Consider the following 18,275-nt stretch of genomic DNA (forward strand, 5'->3'; position numbering starts at 1 on the left):
TACGCCAAAATAAAAAAATCACAAGATACTTAAAGCCTGCAGCCAAAAAGAAAAAGACAAAACGAAAAATGCAAAAATCACAACAAACATCCATCCACAGTAGATATTTTTACATCAGATATAATGATGGAAGAGTGCAACAGTATTTCCATAGAAGAATTTGCTAAAATCACAGTTATCTCTGGTCTCAGTTTAGGATAAAAAGTCCACCTGCAAGTCAGAATAGTGAGTGTGGCCAGTAATTTTCCCAGATAACCCATGATGCTCTCTATGTAACAAAACACTATGGAGTAGTTACAGTCTGAGGTGAAGGAGGGAAGGATCAAGGCACTAAAAAAAAGACTATGGTGGAGATTTTTTCCTAGAAAGGAAAAAAAGGAATTACAAAGCAACAACAATAATAACAAAACACATGCCACTATGAGCTCTTCAATCTATATTGACATTAATTCTCAACTGGGGGAATTTGCCCACACCCCACCTCCAGGAGTATAAGTCAGAATCTTCTTGTGGCCTTCTGTACTTGGAAAAAGAATATCCAATATATCTATTAGTTTTATATTATAGAAAAAAAGAAAAAAGACCCAAAATTCTTTAGGGCTCAGGGGGATGTGCTGAGCAAACACTAAGAAAGCATTTTACTAAGGGTTAAGAAAAGGTTGAGGGATGTGACCTTAGAATACACAGTTGCCCTCAGAGTTCAAGTGAGTAAAAGATGCAAATGGAAGAGAAAGCTAGCATTTTAATCATACCTGAAACAACCCTCTCTGATCCAGGTAAAATCTAAGGTTCAGTATCAATTAGGGATTATTTCTAGCAAGTTTTAGACCAGAATGATTTAAAAACATTAAAGACAAAATAAAACCTAGCATTTCAAAATAAATGACAGAATAAGAGAGAAGAAAATGGACAAAAAGGAAAACCTTCGATGAAATATTTTAATTCTGAACTTATTAATGATCATAAAAAGAATACACATTTATTTTAGAAAATTTGAAAATACAGAAAATGTGTAACCCTTTTGACTCACCTCTCGAGTAGCTAGCTGGTTGCTGAGTTCCTCAGCCTTCTCAATATTCCACTCCTCCACAGCCTGGTCTATCCTCTTTTCAAGGCCTGACTAGAAAAAAAAGAAACCTAAAATCAAGGGCTGGAAGGAAAGCAAACATTTGCTAGCCAAGACCATGTCACAGAATTATACTGAATGTGTTACACATGTAACCATTAATTCCCACAATAACACCAGAAGGTGGCGGCTACCATTCCCATTAGTACCAGAAGGCTGAGACAGTAAATGGCTTACCTGAGGTCATGTAACTTCTTGAACTAATAAAAATGAGACACAAATCCAGATTTTTGTGAATCAAAGCCTATGCTTTCCCTTAATAACAACAATAATGTTAATGATAACAATAGCTAAAAATTATGGAGTGTTTATTACGTGGCAGATTCTGGGCTTAATACTGTAAAAAAGCTCATTTAATTCTTATAACAACTCCATGAATAATAATGCTATCCTATTTTAAAGATGAGGAAACAGAGCCCGACTCCTGAACTTGGCCAAAGCCAGTGTCTGTAAGTAGTAAAGCCATCACATGAATTTAGGTTTGCTCAGAGCCTGCATTCTCAACCACAAGTTTCTTCTGTCTCTTTTCTTACTGCCCATTCCTATAGCTCAAGACTTTCAGTCAATAGCCTCCAGTCTTTGACTATGACCATTAGGCTGAATATTAAACAGCAGAGGAAAATTATACATAAGAATGATTTTATTTCTTATGTATATGTTTTTATTTACTAAAGATACTTCAGGAAATCATAATTAATATTTTCATGGGATTACCAAACAGACTACAGTAGAATGCATTACACATTTATAAAAAGATGCTTAGACTTAAATAACTGGAGTTCTAGCTTGTGAAAACAGTTGCTACAGATAATAAAAAATTTAAAAGATGGTCTAATATATGCTTCTTAGAAGCAAATTTTATCCCAACAATGGCTTATCTAGTCCTTTAACTTCCACATTCACAGTTAATACTCTACCTCTTACAGACTTCTCCTCCTTATTTAATAACAGAAGTCCTAAGAATGTCTCTTCCATCAGTCTATTGTTTGATTATGCCAGTCAACTGAGAGAATTTTGTTCCTGTGTAGGCTTTGTTGAGATGAGATGTAAAAAACAACAACATAATTTGCCTAAAAAGATTACAGAAACAAAGACCAGTGAGGTTGTCACTGATGTCTGTTGCTAAGAGAAGACGATTCCTTCTCACAGACCCCACCTAAGTACTTAATACCTGCAAGGCCAACAGACTTTTCTGCTTGCTTTCCTGTGTAGCTGGAGACCATTCAACAGCGCTTCATAGTCTTTGACCTGAGGCCATATGGATCTAATGTTCACCTCCCATTCTTGTCCTGTGATCATCTATCAGTCTCCAGAAACATCCCTTTCTTCTATTTCTGCAGAATTCTTCTTCTGATGGTCCAAACAACACCCTGGGACCTCTAACTTGATGCACTTCAGAAATCTATACTCTAGGCCAGTGCTGCTTCAGTCGTGGCCTGTGTACCAGGTCTGGTCTGTACACAGTGCCAATCCATGAACTGCTTATTTTGGTCCATGTAAAGATAAGGAGCTTGTGCCAGAATACAAATCAGCTTCATGACTAAACACAGTTTTGTACTGGCCGGCATGTTGACACACACCTTTAGTTCCAGAGCTACTAGGGATGCTGAGACAAGAGGATTGTTTGAGCCCAGGAGTTTGAGGCTGAAGTGGGCTATAATCATACCACTGCGGTTTAACCTGGGTGACAGAGCAAGACCTTGTCTCTTAAAAACAACAACAAAACAGTTTTGTCTAGATGGCTTTTGCTGGGGGTAGTGGGGGACAAGAATTTCTCCATGAGGAAAGTAGTACACTGAGTTACATTCAGGCACATACTCCTTATCTCTTTGTATATCAATGCACTTGGAGTAAGATTGCTGTATGTCAAGTTATAGACATTGCCTGAAAGTTCCGCCTCCAAACTTCATAATCTAGAATTCTACTCCCTGATAAAATTCTTCCACTCACCCCAAGTCTTTCTACCTAATGCATCTGCTTTGCCTTTACTGGAATCTCATTCCCTGGCACGGTCCTTCAGTCCCTTCTTGGATCCTCTTCTTCTCCCTCTCTAACTTGCAACCCACAATTACCATTAACAACTAAACTCTAAGCCAGTGGTTCTCAAAGTTTAAGTGCTGGACTAGCAGTATCAACATTACCTGGAAACTTGCTGGAAATGCAAATTCTGTGAAAAACTCTGGGCTGGTGGGCCAGCAATCCATATGATTCTGATGCATGCTGAAATATATGTCAACTGTGTCTTTTTTTTTTTTTTTTTTGTGACACGGTCTCACTCTGTCGCCAGGCTGGAGTGCAGTGGCGCAATCTCAGCTCACTGCAACCTCCGCTTCCTGGGTTCAAGCGATTCCCCTGCCTCAGCCTCCCAAGTAGCTGGGACTACAGGCGTGTGCCGCCATGCTCAGCTAATTTTTTGTATTTTAGTACAGACGTGGTTTCACCATGCTGGCCAGGATGGTCTCAATCTCCTGACCTCGTGATCTGCCTGCCTCGGCCTCCCAAAGTGCTGGGATTACAGGCATAAGCCACCACACCCGGCCATGTCCTCATTCTTAAAATTACCCACTATTTCCTCTGGTTGTCCCTTAATCACAGTGTTCCTCAAGTTTCTCACTAGCATACTTTTCGTCTTACTTTTCACCCTCCCCAGTAATCTACTCTGTCCCGGAGCTTCAATTACTTTCTATGAGCTGGTTTAGCTCTCTAAATAATTAAAAACACCTGACTTCTCCCCGTACCAATACTTACATCTCCAGCTACTTGCTAATCATCTTCACACTGAAGGCCTACAAAGGCAAGGTCTTCAATTTCATGATGTCTGTAATAAGCCCAACACTTGCTGCCCTGCTTCTTCTCCTCCTTAGTCACCCTTGATAGAATCCTCAGTTATCTTCAATGCTTCCAACACTTTGTTCCTATCTGAACTCTATTTTGGCAAAAGTCTCTCATTTCTTTCTTCTGTGCTTCTTCAGGGGCATGCGATCCCTTATTTGGAATATTATAGCCATCTCCAAACTAGTCTTCTCTTTCTGAAACAGGCATCATGTCATTACCCAGCTTAAAGCATTACTTCATATTCCCTCTGAATAACATCCCACTCCCTTCACGATGGGGTCCCCAAATACTTTCTCAACCCCATCTTCAGCAATGCTACACTTTTTAATCTCTGGTCACATTTACCATTTTCTTAATGTTCCCTGTGCCTCTGATGTGCTTCTCTTTGAAAAATACTAATCATCCCTTTAGGCTCACATCGAATGTTACCTTCTCTATCTATGCAGAGCTCCTCAGCCCTACATTCCTATGACCCCATCACCCTCCCCAAACCCCACACCAGGCTCTCCACTCTGTGCTATTGCTGTACCTTGTGTCCCTTCAGCACCTAACTTGTCTGACACACTACAGTGAGTTGTGTATTCTCCCCTCTTGGGTCCTATACTCAGTGAGAGCAGGCTGTGTGTCACTGGCTTGGTGTGTCCCAGAATCCAGCCCAGTTCCTTCTACATAGAAGACATTCGTTCAGTCTGTGCTACTGAGCTGATATTCACACTGCAGTCATCCATGTTTGCATTCATAGTGAAAGGACCCCACTCAAACTGGGAACATTTATTACATACCAACTACTCTGAGAAGCTTCCAAGAGAATTCACAACTGTAATATTGAAGTAATAATGCCCCTATGGTTAAAAAAAGGTACATGTATTGTACTCATTTCTATATACATCTATCCTGGTAATAGAATATATACATTCCTCAAGGGCATGGAGAGTATCTTCTCCATCTTGGGCTCCCAGAGCTTAAAATAGTACCTGCACCTAGAACTTTATTTAATTTATACTGAAAATAGTTATTTTCTTTAAAAAATTTAAATACGGCCTCACTTTCCTGTGCAGAATATTAGGCATCGACTCAAATGTCACTGACATATATTTGTATGTGTCAAAATGTATTTGTACAAAACATTAATATCAAACTACAAGTTTCCTTGCACTACAAATTCTTGCATAGCCTGATACCTCAACTCAGAACTTACCCCATCTCACGCAGGGAAGCAATCAAACTAGACCTGCTCCAACCTTTCAACTCAGCAACCTGCTCACTAACAGCTTCCATTCTTATGCCTGTCCATTCCCCCAGCCATTCAGATCAGAATCTAAAGGTAATAGCATATTACAGTGGAAAGAGCACAGGACTAGAAGACAGGAGATGTGGTCAAAGCTCTGGGTAAATGACATACTTGACTCATAAGCCTCTGTTTCCTCAAAGATAATGAGAAGACTGGCTTGAATGAGTAACCCTCCTAGAAATAAAAATTCTAGGTTTCTATCACATTTTCAACTTTGTTTTTAGCCCTTTTCTCTTTCTGACAATTTATTTAAATAAAATGTAATAGCCTCTTATAGCTCTGAAAAACTCCTGGTTCCATGTACACTCAAACTTTGTTTCCATAAGAGCTTATTAATATTCCAAATACACTCAAAACACTTAGTAAAACATTCCCATCTCCTTAAAGACTGTAAGTTCACAGCAGCTCACAAAGAGCACAGCTGGTAGGGTCAGATCTAGGTTCAGACTAGCTCCTCCACTTATGAACTAAGCAACCCTGAGTGAGTTTCTAAACCTCTGTGGGTTGCAGTTATCTCACATGCAATAAAATAAGAATAAAACCACATTCTCTGCAAGATTATGATGAGTCAAAGAACATATATACAGAATACCTAGCCATGTTTTTAGAATATAGTAGTCATTCAATAAATAATAAGGTGCTCCTATTATTAAACCTAAATATCAGGATACCATTATTGCAAAAGAGAAGGCTTATCTCTATAAGGCTACAGACTGCATCATACTTCTTCAAGCTCAGACCCAAGTACAAGACCCAAGCATTCCGCTTTGTCAGTAAGTAGTCTCATGAAATAGAGTCTGAGTATTAAGGCTTTTTGAAAAGTTTTAAGCTGGACTCAAGAGTAGCCTTTATTTGACTTATCTAGAATGTCTTCCACACTATAGGAGTGGCAGGAGGCACAGAGGAGCTACTGATAGCCTGCAGCGCCTTGGTGTGCTTCTAAGTTGCCTTTTGGCTAGAATCATAACATAATTTATGATACATCTCAACACAGACAAACTTAGGAATGGCAATTTGGACACAGGTGAAAAATTTATCTAAACGAAGTATCTAACCCACGAGGCAACAATTGCCAATTAATAAAAGTTTTACTATAGATGTCAAGAAGATAGGACTACAAATATCTCAGAAATGTATGGGTACTTGGTTTAACATTGTGGGCTAACATCTATATGTGCATATGTAGAATATCTTTTATATGTGGTCAAAGCTTGTAAAGTCAAACTATACCACAATATATTTATATGAGAATTCTGCTATTAAATATTTATTCAGTTAATATATTCAATTTTTAAAGCTTAACACAAATGAATTATCCAATGAAGTTTGCATTACTGAACCTAAATATCTAGGAAAAAATGAGGCAATCTCTTCATAAAGAAAGGCAGTGGAGGGGCGGAAGACGTACTTTCATACATAAATGTAAATCATATATTTATTCATAATTTTGTTAACTTTATATATATATATATATAATCATACCCACTTAAAATCACTTGAGTCGGCTGGGTGCGATGGTTCATGCCTATAATTCCAGCACTTTGGGAGGCCAAGGCAGGCGGATCACAAGGTCAGGAGTTCGAGACCAGCCTGGCCAATATGGTGAATCCCCATCTCTACTAAAAATACAAAAATTAGCTGGGCGTGATGACGCACACCTCTAGTCCCAGCTACAGGAAGCTGAGGTAGAAGAATTGTTTGAACCTGGGAAGTGGAGGATGCAGTGAGCTGAGACTGCACCAATGCATTCCAGCCTGGGCAAAAGAGCAAGACTCTGTTTCAAAAAAAAAAAAAAAAAAATCATATGAGTCAGGTAAATAAAAACCAGGTTCAGAAAAAATCTAGATTTGGAACCAAATGACTTGGGTTTAAAGTCTCATTTCACTTCTCACCTGGTTTGTTTTCTTAGGCAAATTATGCTGAGCTTCAGTTTCTTTATCTGTACTATGAGAATAACACTGGACCTATCAACCTACCCCACAGAAATCACATAGGAACCGAGAGGCAATGGTTTGCAACTGATACCAGGGGATCTTCATGGTACCACTACAACACTCCCCATACCTCTCTCACCACACCCCTAAACCTCCCTCTCCTATACCTCCTCCCTCCACATCCCTATGCCCCTCCCTCTACATCCCTATGCCCCTCCCTCCACCAACTCAAGGAAGCCAGCCTTTTAACTGATCTATGTATTGGAGAACCATGTAAGAGTCTGTTTGGAAAAAGCACTCTGCTAAAAACAAACAAAAAAAAACAAGTTCGAAAAAGCTACACTATACAATAGCAGTTTCCTCTCATAAAAAACTTGAAAAATTCATCAAAGACATTGTACAATTACTCTAACATTTAATAAAGTACCTCTGGTTTGGTATCCTAATGGATACCAAAAAGTATCCATTAGGTATACATAAAACTAGTTCAATAATGACTGCTGACTAATCAAACTGATTCAACCAAAGAATACTTGAGACATTTATAGTGAAATTAATGAGTGAAATTTATTCTAAAGAAATTCCCACAGATTCAAAATAATTATGTTATGATTACAGAATTACTAGTAAGTCCCAGAACTGCTGCCAGAAACACAATTATAGCTGTATTTAATACAAAGAACACTTTAAAACAGCTTTGGATATTAGGAAGATTATGTTTAAAAAATACAAGCCACTGCATTGTCTGAGAGGCAGGTGACAGCCGTGCTGTAAACAGACATTCTTGGTTGAGCAACAGTTTCAGCTTGGCAGTGTTCCAAAAAAGAAAAAAGGGGGGAAAAAAAAAAGACTGCACAATAGACACATATTAAGAAGTTTGTTTTGTTTTACCATCCTAGAGGGTTGAGTGAATACAAAATAAAAAGGTTCTCTCAGATATGGTAACAGATCAGCCTCTGCTCCAGAGAAACAAAATAGTGGATGGAAATTCATGCTAGTTTTGTTCTAACTACATCACAAATTTTCATAATCATCTCTAGATTTCATGAGCAGTCGCTACTATGTGCTGGACTTACATTTATTTAGTTTTTATCTCAGCATCTCCAATGTGGACATTCTTTAAAGTTTATTTACTCTGTTGGATTTGCAGTAGAAACTTTAGGAGGACAGCCAAAGGAGTACCATTTAAACCAACGATCCCAAACCAAAGAATGAGTGGGAACCTGCTGGCATGCAATTATACTGAACTACCAAGAGAACATGAAACATGCAAGAATCTGGCTTCACTAAGTCCTTCCTTTCCTCTTATGCTTGTGTTTATTTGTGGAATATTAAATGCAGGAAAAATCCTAGACAGATAGAAGCCTAGCCAGCTCAGGCTCCTTGCTTAGAAAACCACCATAACTTCCTTAGCCAGATGTAATTTATATGGATGAATATAAATTACACGCAAAATTCTGTTTTGACAGTTCCTTAATGTGTGCACCTCAATGACACAGTACCATGCAATGATGGATTTAAAATCAGAGATACTTTAGAAGAAATACAGATGGATCAGAAAATGACAAAGGTCTCTAGGTACACACAATAGTCTACAGCAATGATCCATGAAAGAGGCATCTGTCTATTACACACAGGATACAATATACTTGGGCTTCAACTCACCCCCTGCGCCTCCAGCTCTACCACTCAGCACTTGATTTTCATGCTCCAACATTTCCCTGTGTGAATAAGTGAGTTACTCATTCACACAAGCCTCTAAGTATTAGTATGTCTAGAGACTGACAACTACAAATGTGCATCTCAAGGTCATTATACCAACCATCAACTCTGCTCCTGCTTTCCAATAACACTCAAGTCCCAAACTGAACTTTGGCTAGGTCCCACTCTCAATCCTTTCCCTTCCCCAAATTTCTCTTCGTAACATCACTATTCACACCACTGCTTAAGCCAAAGCTTTGAATGATTCTCTCTCCTTCCATATGCCCCAAACCCTCCCTATCACAAGCAATCCAGAGGCAAATATCATCAATTTTACTTCTACAATATGCCTCAAATCCATCCACTTTTTTCCTTCTTCAGCAGAACCATTCTGGTTCAATCCATCATCATCTTATGCCTAGAAGTCTCTTAACTGTTCTGTTCTCATCTATTTTTGCTGCCTCACAATCAGTTCACTAGGTAACAGTCATACGAATCTTTTTAACATAGGTCATGTCATTCCCTTGACTTAAAAGCCTTTATGACTCTCAACTGCATTGTGAATAAAACCCATTTCTTTACTAAGCCCTTTGAGGTCCTACACAATTTGGTCACTGACTGCCTGCCTCTATAATCATATAGTGGGTTACCCTCATCCTCGCTGACCCCATTCCAGCCAGGCTGGCCTTCCTACGGTTACTGGAATGTCCCAGGACGACTCTTCCCTAGGATCTTTACCCATGCCTCTGCGCTAGCATTCTTTATATAGACAGTATTTTCCATCCTTCAGGTCTCAGTGACTTGGCACCTTCTATGAAAGGCTTTCCCTGACCATCCATGCTAAAGTGAAGCCCCCATTTTAATGTTTTCACAACAACCTGTTCTTTCTCTTAAGTTTTTTAATAATTTGTAACTATATATTTACTTATCTAGCACCCTTTTTGGTACGCAGTAGGCATCTTAACTTTTTAACTGAATGAATTAATGAGGACAAGTGCTTTAGGCAAGGCTAATCACAAACGTATCCCACTAGCTGGTATAAGATGCAATAACAAAGATATTACCTTCTCAACTTTTTTCCTTTTAACAGGTGGGTCAAATCTATCATTGACTCCAAAATACTGAGTAAGCTCTTTCCACTGGGTTTCATTTGAGGATGACGGTTCACTAAAAGATAGCAAGTTTTGTTTTATACAATATATACTGTCTTTACTTTCACTGTTTTTAATCAGTTACTACAATTATACTACAATTACTAGTTCCTATGTTTGATTACTATCAGAAACAATTAGTTCAACAATTTCTACAATGGCCTAAAATAGATAACTATTTTAAATTCTACCTACCTATGAAATTCTTTTTCATTCTTCAATTTATCTGAAAAGAATTCACAAAGTGTCAATACCTAACTTCAGTAATTTCAAAACCATATTTTTAAAAAATGGTTAAACTCAGTCACAACTTAGCATTAGCATGACTAACAACCTGAATTAAAACAAAACACCTTTTCTGGAGCGTTTTCTTCTTTTCCCTCTGAATCTTGAGGTTGTGCTTTTCTGTTCAGAATGTTTTTTATGCAATTCTTGAAATTTCTATGTAAAAGAAAAAAAATACTGAGAAGCAAATATACTTTCCAGAAAAAACATGCATTTAAAAAATAATGAAGTAATAAAACAATTATATTTCAGCGTGTATAAAGATACCAATTTAATGATGGTAGTCAGTTCTTGAGATGCTCTATTCTCTGAGACTCACAACCTGAGTTTTGATATTCACTTGTTTTGAAATAAGTCATTTGATAATTTGAGAGTGAAGCTCATGTAGATAACAAAAAAGATAAATAAAAGATAAAATAAAGACAGAAACTTCTCATGTACCACGCTAGGCAAACAGCTAATCCTACATAGTGGTTTGGGTTATTTTTTCCCCGCTTCGTCTTTCTGTGAAAAACAAAACAAAATAAAAGCAAGTATCTAAGTGGCCGATGCCTCAGAGAACAGTAAAAGCATTCTGAGTCCATCTCCCTCCCTGTTAAGTCCCAAGAATACATGCACATTCTGACCAGGGCAGAGACACACAGAGGCATGTGCACACGCACAGGCTGTAGCAAGAGCATTTCAGAGAAAACCTACATTCCACATATCTATGGGAATTCCAGAAGGACACTCTTCATAGGCATTTACATTTGACTCTGTTTCAGTTTTTGGTTCATCTATTGAGAAATCTACGATTTCTGTTTGTCTGATGCTCTCATCCTCTTTATCTTCCTGTAAGTTAAGTCCAGAGTTCTCCAACATAGCTTCATGTTCCGAGTCTGACTCAGCATCACTTTCATTTAGGTCAGGAGGTAGCAGCCCACTCCACATCTTTTCTTCTATGAGGAAAAAGATTAATTTACACATGTAGAATAACCACAGAAATAATTTTAAGACCGTTAGAAGACATTCCAGGTGCCTAATAATTATAACAATGGTTTGGGAACAGTCCATCTAAACTTTTTTTTTTAAATCTAAAATGGCATAGAATGAACCTGCTATAAAATAATTAAAATCTTCACTTGTGTAAGTAAAAAAAAAAAGTTTAGAAGTTTAAAAGCTGTTTAAACAAGTTTGTTACAACATACACCTACAGGTAAAGAAAATAGAGCCTTGATTCTCTAATATATGAGTAGTTTGGTCTAAAAAAACATGAAATTCAGTAAAGCATTGCTCAAGAATGTTAAAAACCTAACAACATACTTTGCAAGCAATTTAGGATTAAAATACCATATTTGAAGTTATGCCAAATTAGAGAATAAAACTGCATGTTTCACCTATATTTAATGGACAAAGCTTTCAGAGGGCATCTAGTCTAAGGAGCAGGAAAATAACTAAAGGAAAATTTTTAAGCTACGTAAGTAGTTGGAGGAAGGTATCGTAGTAAAAAGGATATCCTACTTTTTAGTTTAATACTGTTCGCTAAAATAATATTAAATGAAATAGAATCCTAACAATTTAACAAAAATGTACAGCTTTTTAAAGTAACAATACTATATTTGGGAAACTAATGGTCAAGTTCAAGATAATATTTAGCATTAGCTATACAGTCCATTAGTAGAGAGAACCATTAAGTTTAATAAAATGACTTAAAATAGCAGAATTGTTATCATTTGCTAAAAGTATAATACTCAAGTACATATTCACTATTGATCTCCATGGCACAGTCTATTTTAGCACATATATTGAGCCAAAACCAGTTCCTTCAAAAGATGCTTAAAATAGAGAAGCTGGTTGTACTGCTCATGATTTACTATCAATATGAAGGAATAAAATGGAAGGACAGAAATTTGTTTTGCAGTTTTCTGTCCTATATTGTGATTAACCTAGTTAACAAACAAACAAACAAGAGAAACCACCATTCTCTCTGAGACAAACACATCAGGGATTTTGCGATAACAGATTTCTGTTATCTTTTAAAGACCTCCTTCCAGGTCCAAAGAATCAGATCTTACTTTTTGTGGCTTTGGTCCAGCCTCTTCAGTTGCTGGCTCTCTGAAATATCCTCACCAAATATTCTGTTGGCTTTTTATGAGGAAGGACTCTGGCATCTAACTGCTCCAACTAGAATCTTAACTCTGCCACTACTAGTAGTATGAGGAAATCATTTGACATCTCTGACCCTCAATTTCTTTATCTGTAATGCAGGGATAATTATACTGCTTATAGGGCTATTCTGAGGATTAAATGAGATAAGCCCCTCAACACAGTGTTTAGGAGGTCCTAGGGGCTCAATAAATGTTAAGTTCTTTGCTATTATTATTTCTGTGGCCATGTATTACATTTTTATCATTTCTATTTGAGTGACAGGGTTCATAAGACAGTTTTGAAGTTTCTAGTAATTGTGGTGCACTCATTTAGCAACTGATGCAATCATTTGCTTCCTTGATAGTCACAATCTGATGTGAAATGTCTATAACAAATGTTAGTGTTTGGTTTTCTGAATGGAGGAATAAAATGAGGGCAAATTACCAGGAAGATAATGGTAACCTTAAGCTCCAAGATTCCTCATCTGCACAGGTCCTTCCAAAGCACTGTACCTAGTTTTCTATTCAGAATTTGCATTTCTTTTTTTAAAGGAAGAGACCCGAAGTTATATAAGCTCCAGGCCCCATAAAACCCAGATCTATCCCTAAACCTGTCTGTGGATTTTTAAAGTTGGGACAGCAGTACTCTTGAAATACTCCAATAGCACAAAAGACATCATGTAAAATATGCCAATATTGAAAAACAGGTGTCATGCTATTAATAAAAAAGATTTCTCCTGTTCTGAGAGCAAGGGGAAGGAAGCAGTAATAAGTTCCAGTATGACTTGGCCACCGCCATATAATATACCTTTAGGCTTATTATCATTTAAGGACTTAAAACAGTAACAAATTTCAGGTTTGGATTTCTTAGCATCACTGGAGTCTATGTTAGAAATAACTCTTTCCCTTCCTGTCCATAAAATATTTTACATGCCCACTTATGTGCCAGACACTCTTCAAGACCCTGGGGACAGAAGTATATAAACAGGCAAAAATCCCTAGCCTCACGAAATGACAGCTATACACATAGCAAGTTTCTGTTCAATTGTTGAGCCAAGTATTCCTTGACCTGGACTTTAGATGTGACTGCTCATGAAACGTGTATGCCTCTCCAATGGGCAGTGGCACAGGTTTCCTACTAAACCACTGTTTTAGCATCTCTGCAGGGTGATAGTCTATGCTCTGGGCACCCAAACATGCTTCCCTCTGGGGAGCAGTCTCAGTTGCCCTGAAGAAGGAATGCTTTTTGCTGTTGTTGTTGTTGCTAATCAACCTTCAAGTAGTTAGGCATTTTTTATGGCTTTTTAAATTTTCTCAAAATTATATATTTTTAGCTCCTGCTGATGTGGCATTAAAAATTGTCCTCAGTGTGGCATCTGCCTGGTATGATAATTTCTTGAGTGTACCCAAAGGAAAAAAAATTAAAATAGTTTGAAAAAAGTGGAATCCACCTCTAAATCCAGGCAAAATTCAAATCAGGTAGGTTTTGAACTCCACTCTTTAAAACCTTTAGTCATGTTCCATTTTCCTGTGACTCTCAAAAAAACAAATACAAGGGCGAATGAGCAGTCACTGATAAACACGGATAACTGCTGCCACTCACTGTGCAGCCTGCAAAATGGAGTTGCCCGTGTGAGCAGCAGCCCAATTACAGATCAGCCAATATGGAGTGGCTGCTTAGTGACTTTTGCTTTAGACTCATGTTTCAAAACAGTCTTTCTATTCATAGCATATACTTGTCATTCATAAAGTTTCCAACTGGCACCATGTTAGGCCTCCTGTTATTCTTGTTTTGGCTGCTGTAGAGGATGATTCTCTATAAGTGTCTCTTACTTATGCCTTTCAGAGCGTATTTCTTTATTTTAAGGCAGATAATCCCAAGTTACCCTTTAACTGTGAAAATTCACTCAGCCTGTCTCAAGAAATGTGGAATATCAGAGAAACAGAAACTTAAATTTTTTTAGTATAGATTATAGCCAAGTCCATATAACAGCCAATGTATTAATTCATAAGCTTTCATTTTTTTACCCTGCAACCCAAATAATTTTCAATTTAATCATTTTAGCCCCAAGGAAAATGTAAATGACTCAGAATCCTTTTTCTCTCTATGGTTTTGAATACCACCTTCTTCATTTTACACACCCTCCACCTCTAGAGTTAAGATTTATTCCATCCCACAATTATCCTCAAAGACATTCTGTGTGTACTATGCAGAACACGTCTTTAGTCCTGGGCTAACACAATTTGCCAGGAACTGAAAATGTTTATATTCTGTCCTAGTCTGAATAACTAGGGTTTTTTGTTTGTTTGGTTGGTTGCCCTTGAAAACCCCCCATCGTCATGATTTAGCATACTTGGTCAGATAACAATGAATCAAAAACAGGGTACAGTTCAGTGGCTCCTAATCTAAGTATGAATATAGTAACAGGAGTCTCTAAGCTAATTTCAAAAAGCCCAAACTATTTTATTTTTCCCCTCAGTAAGACTGTACCATTCACCATTACAGGAAAAGACAAATTTAGTGAAGCACTATTTTTCACCACGTGTTAATCAGAGGTTCACTGGTAGTTATAGGTCTGATTTTTATCAGAAAAAAACATTCATAAATAAGGTTTAGTAGACACAATCTTTCAAAATATAGCAGCCAGGGAGAAATCAAATTATAATAAAAACCGTTCTAGATTGTGCACTGGTTACAGGGGGAAAAAGTCTCCAAAGTTGGAAAATGGTTTCTAGTCCTGAGCAACATAATTAGGAGAAAGCCACTGCATTTGTCTGGGCCTCCATTCTTAAGCTATAAAATAAAGGTTTGAGCAAATGATCTCTGAGATGTCTTACAGCTCTAAAATGTCTCTTTATGATTTTGATATTATAAGTGCCCTAAATGCCCAGAGTCACCTCACTCCTGGATGTATCACTTCATTCTCTCTAGCACTGCAATCCTGATTAGAGCCCAGTATCCCAGTAGATAAGGTTTCTCTCCTCTACCTAGCAACTCAGCCAAGAGGATGTTTTCAGAGAGACTCTACACTTCAGGACACTGAGAAGGGGAAGGAACCCTAGTTACAACAGGAAACACTAGAACCAGAAAGGGGAAACAAAGCAAGTCACTGCTGCACATGGCATACAAACAGTGTGGCAGGCCTTGGTTTTCCATTAATCTTCACAACAACCCTTCCACTAGGAATTACTACCTATAATACGCCCCTCCCCTACCCGCCCCGCCCCCAGTTTACAGATGGGCTAACTGACTTGCCTAATGCATTCTGATCCATTTGTTTTACAAAAATAGCCCCATGGCTTTAGATTATGAATTTTACAGAGCAGAGTTGTAAGCGGGGACAAGGATTTGTGACTGGGTCTGAGAATGATCTTAGCCTGTAATTACAGACTTGTTAAATTTGGTTAAGAATTTTTTTCTGTACTTTTTGAGTACAGAAAGCTATGTAAGATGCTATACTAAGTTGCATACATCAAAGTGAAAGTCACAGTCAGAGGTTTGAGTAATAATGTCGTATTTTCTGGACAACCAGGCAGCCGCTTATAATCAAAACCCAAAAGATATATTTGAGCAGCTCGATGAGTAAATGTTTTCCGTCTCTATTCCATAATTTAAATTCCATTTTCATCGTATAAGGCTGTCTTATTTCCATATTTTGTATTTGATTAGAAATAATTCCAGAAGACTGAACTTCGTCTGATCTAAAATTAACTTCACTTGTATACTAATTATAAACCACCACAATTATTTAACAATCTGAAGATTGTAATTTACATCATAATCAGAGTCTGTGACTTAAAAATAGTTACTATTTTCAAGCATGTTAACATCAACATTAACGTAAATATCCTATTTACTTTTATGAAATGAATGTGTTCCTTTTTTCAAAAAAGGTATATAGAAAGGACAACTGAATTACAGGCCTGAGAGCGAATCCAGAAAAACTACTTATTTAGCAAGATTTTGCATGTATTCAACTGTTTTAATCAAAGAGAGTGTTCGTTTACTTGAGGCTTGGAAAACATTTTCCCAGACCCAAGATCCTGCATGGAAAGACAATAAACCAAGTTAACAGTTCAACGCTCATTTTAAGTCGATTCCGCTGTGAGAATACTTACAGAGTCCAAGATTGCAAGAGGATGGGTCTAGAAAGGTACACCGTTCCTGCTTGGCTGCACAACCCGGAATTCTGCAGGCTTTCTGGCGGCAATGCCACACTCCAATCCCAAAACAGGGAGAAGCCCCTCCCGGGCACAGAACTAAGCGCTGCAGATTCCGGCGAAGGATGTCTAGCCTGCTGGCAGTCCCATTAACTGGAGCTGTTTTCCGGGATACAGCAACTGTAAACATGAGCCTGTTTTCCCTATCGACAGCCTCCTCAATCCCCTCTCACTTTGACCGGGGTGGGACGGAGAACCCCCTCCCCATAACAGGCTGGGGAGGCCGCTGCGACGCCCCTTCCGAGGAAGGCTGAGGGCGGCCCCGCCGTCGCTTCCGCGGCCCCGGGCCGGGGGCTTTTCTAGCCTGCTCCGGGAGGCTCGGCCGAGGAGCTATGAGGCCGCCCATGCCGCCTCCCTCGGCTGCCCACAAGAGGCCCTCCCAGACTCATCATGCCGGAGCCCGAGCCGGCGGGTAACCAACCCTCCATAAGCCGTACTCACCTGTCAGGAAGCGGTCGCCCGGCAGCCATCTTAGGACCCCGTCAACATCGCGCCTTCTCATTGGCTCCTGCGTCTCAGCCAATGGGCTGGGGCCGTTCTGACCCTAGGGTCGCCTTAGCAACTGGCCTTCTGGGGCTTCCCTTTTTAGTCCGCCCGAAGGAAGTGGTTCTTTTCTTTCCTTATTTTCTCTCTTTTATCTTGCCGTTTTCTCTTTCTTCCGAACATTTTTAAAGACTTTGTTCTTTCTTCATTCCCTGCTGTAGGCCAATGCGTCTGGGCGACGAAAGGGCTGACATAGACCTTGAACTGAGAGTTGATGCCACCAGCAGGGAGAATCTTGCAGAGTGCTTTCTTTCTAGGCCCTTCTGCAAACGTCTTCATTCATTCATCCTTTCCCCTCACTCTCTTCCTTTTTTTTTAAATTTTTTTTCTTTCTTCACCTATTTATTGGGCGCCTACTTTGTACCAGGCATCATGCTAATCTCTGGTTAGCAGAAAACAGGCAGACTCTTGCTCTCGTGGCGCTTTATCATCTGGTGATGGGGTCCAAGGTGCTTCACTGACTGGACCAAAAGTTTACCGAACTTCTTTTTTTCTTATTTGTGGCAGGCACTGTGTTATGCCGTGAAGAGGGTGCTTGGGGAACATAGAAAATAAGGAAAAAAAAAGAGAGAGAGAAAAGCACTGCAAAGAGGATAAAATATCCCATGTGATAGGGATAGGAATAGGGCTATTTTAGAAATATTTGCATTTTCCGAAATACTGTTTTATAATAAGAATAACATTAAGTGTACCTATTTGCTAATTTTGTGATGATTATATAGGAAAAGGCTGGGCAACAGAACCAGACCCTGTTTCAAAAAAAGAAAAGAAAAGAAAATACAGTAGGCTTCCCTCATCTGTGGCTTCTCTTAGCCTGATTTCAGTTACCTGGGGTCAACCAAGGTCCAAACACATTAAGTAAAAAATTCCAGAAATAAGCAATTCAAGTGTTTCATTGCAAGCCCATTCTGGGTATCCTGATGAAATCTGCAGTGTGAATCATCGCTTTGTCCATGCATGCTGGTAGGCTACCAGGTTCTTAGTCACTTAGTAGCCATCTTGGTTATCAGATTGAAAAACTCTATGTGGGGTTCGCCATTATTCCAGGATTCAGGCATCTAC

General features: G+C 38.7%; 1 protein-coding gene across 1 annotated transcript in view; it reads right to left on the reverse strand.

The window, feature by feature from the left end:
- The window catches only part of FAM204A (family with sequence similarity 204 member A), a 33,437-nt gene extending 15,473 nt beyond the window's left edge, over window positions 1-17,964 (reverse strand). Inside the window, exons 1-6 of the mRNA XM_024253858.3 lie at window positions 17,112-17,964; window positions 11,020-11,261; window positions 10,392-10,479; window positions 10,234-10,264; window positions 9,952-10,054; window positions 1,031-1,120 (exon numbers count right to left, since the gene is read on the reverse strand). Coding sequence (XP_024109626.3) covers window positions 1,031-1,120; window positions 9,952-10,054; window positions 10,234-10,264; window positions 10,392-10,479; window positions 11,020-11,261; window positions 17,112-17,172 — 615 coding nt within the window. The 5' untranslated portion in view covers window positions 17,173-17,964. The remainder of the gene's footprint in view (window positions 1-1,030; window positions 1,121-9,951; window positions 10,055-10,233; window positions 10,265-10,391; window positions 10,480-11,019; window positions 11,262-17,111) is intronic.
- Between the last annotated feature and the right edge of the window lie 311 nt (window positions 17,965-18,275).

The sequence above is a fragment of the Pongo abelii genome, chromosome 8 (genome assembly GCF_028885655.2).
Source record: "Pongo abelii isolate AG06213 chromosome 8, NHGRI_mPonAbe1-v2.0_pri, whole genome shotgun sequence".
NCBI classification, from domain to species: domain Eukaryota; kingdom Metazoa; phylum Chordata; class Mammalia; order Primates; family Hominidae; genus Pongo; species Pongo abelii.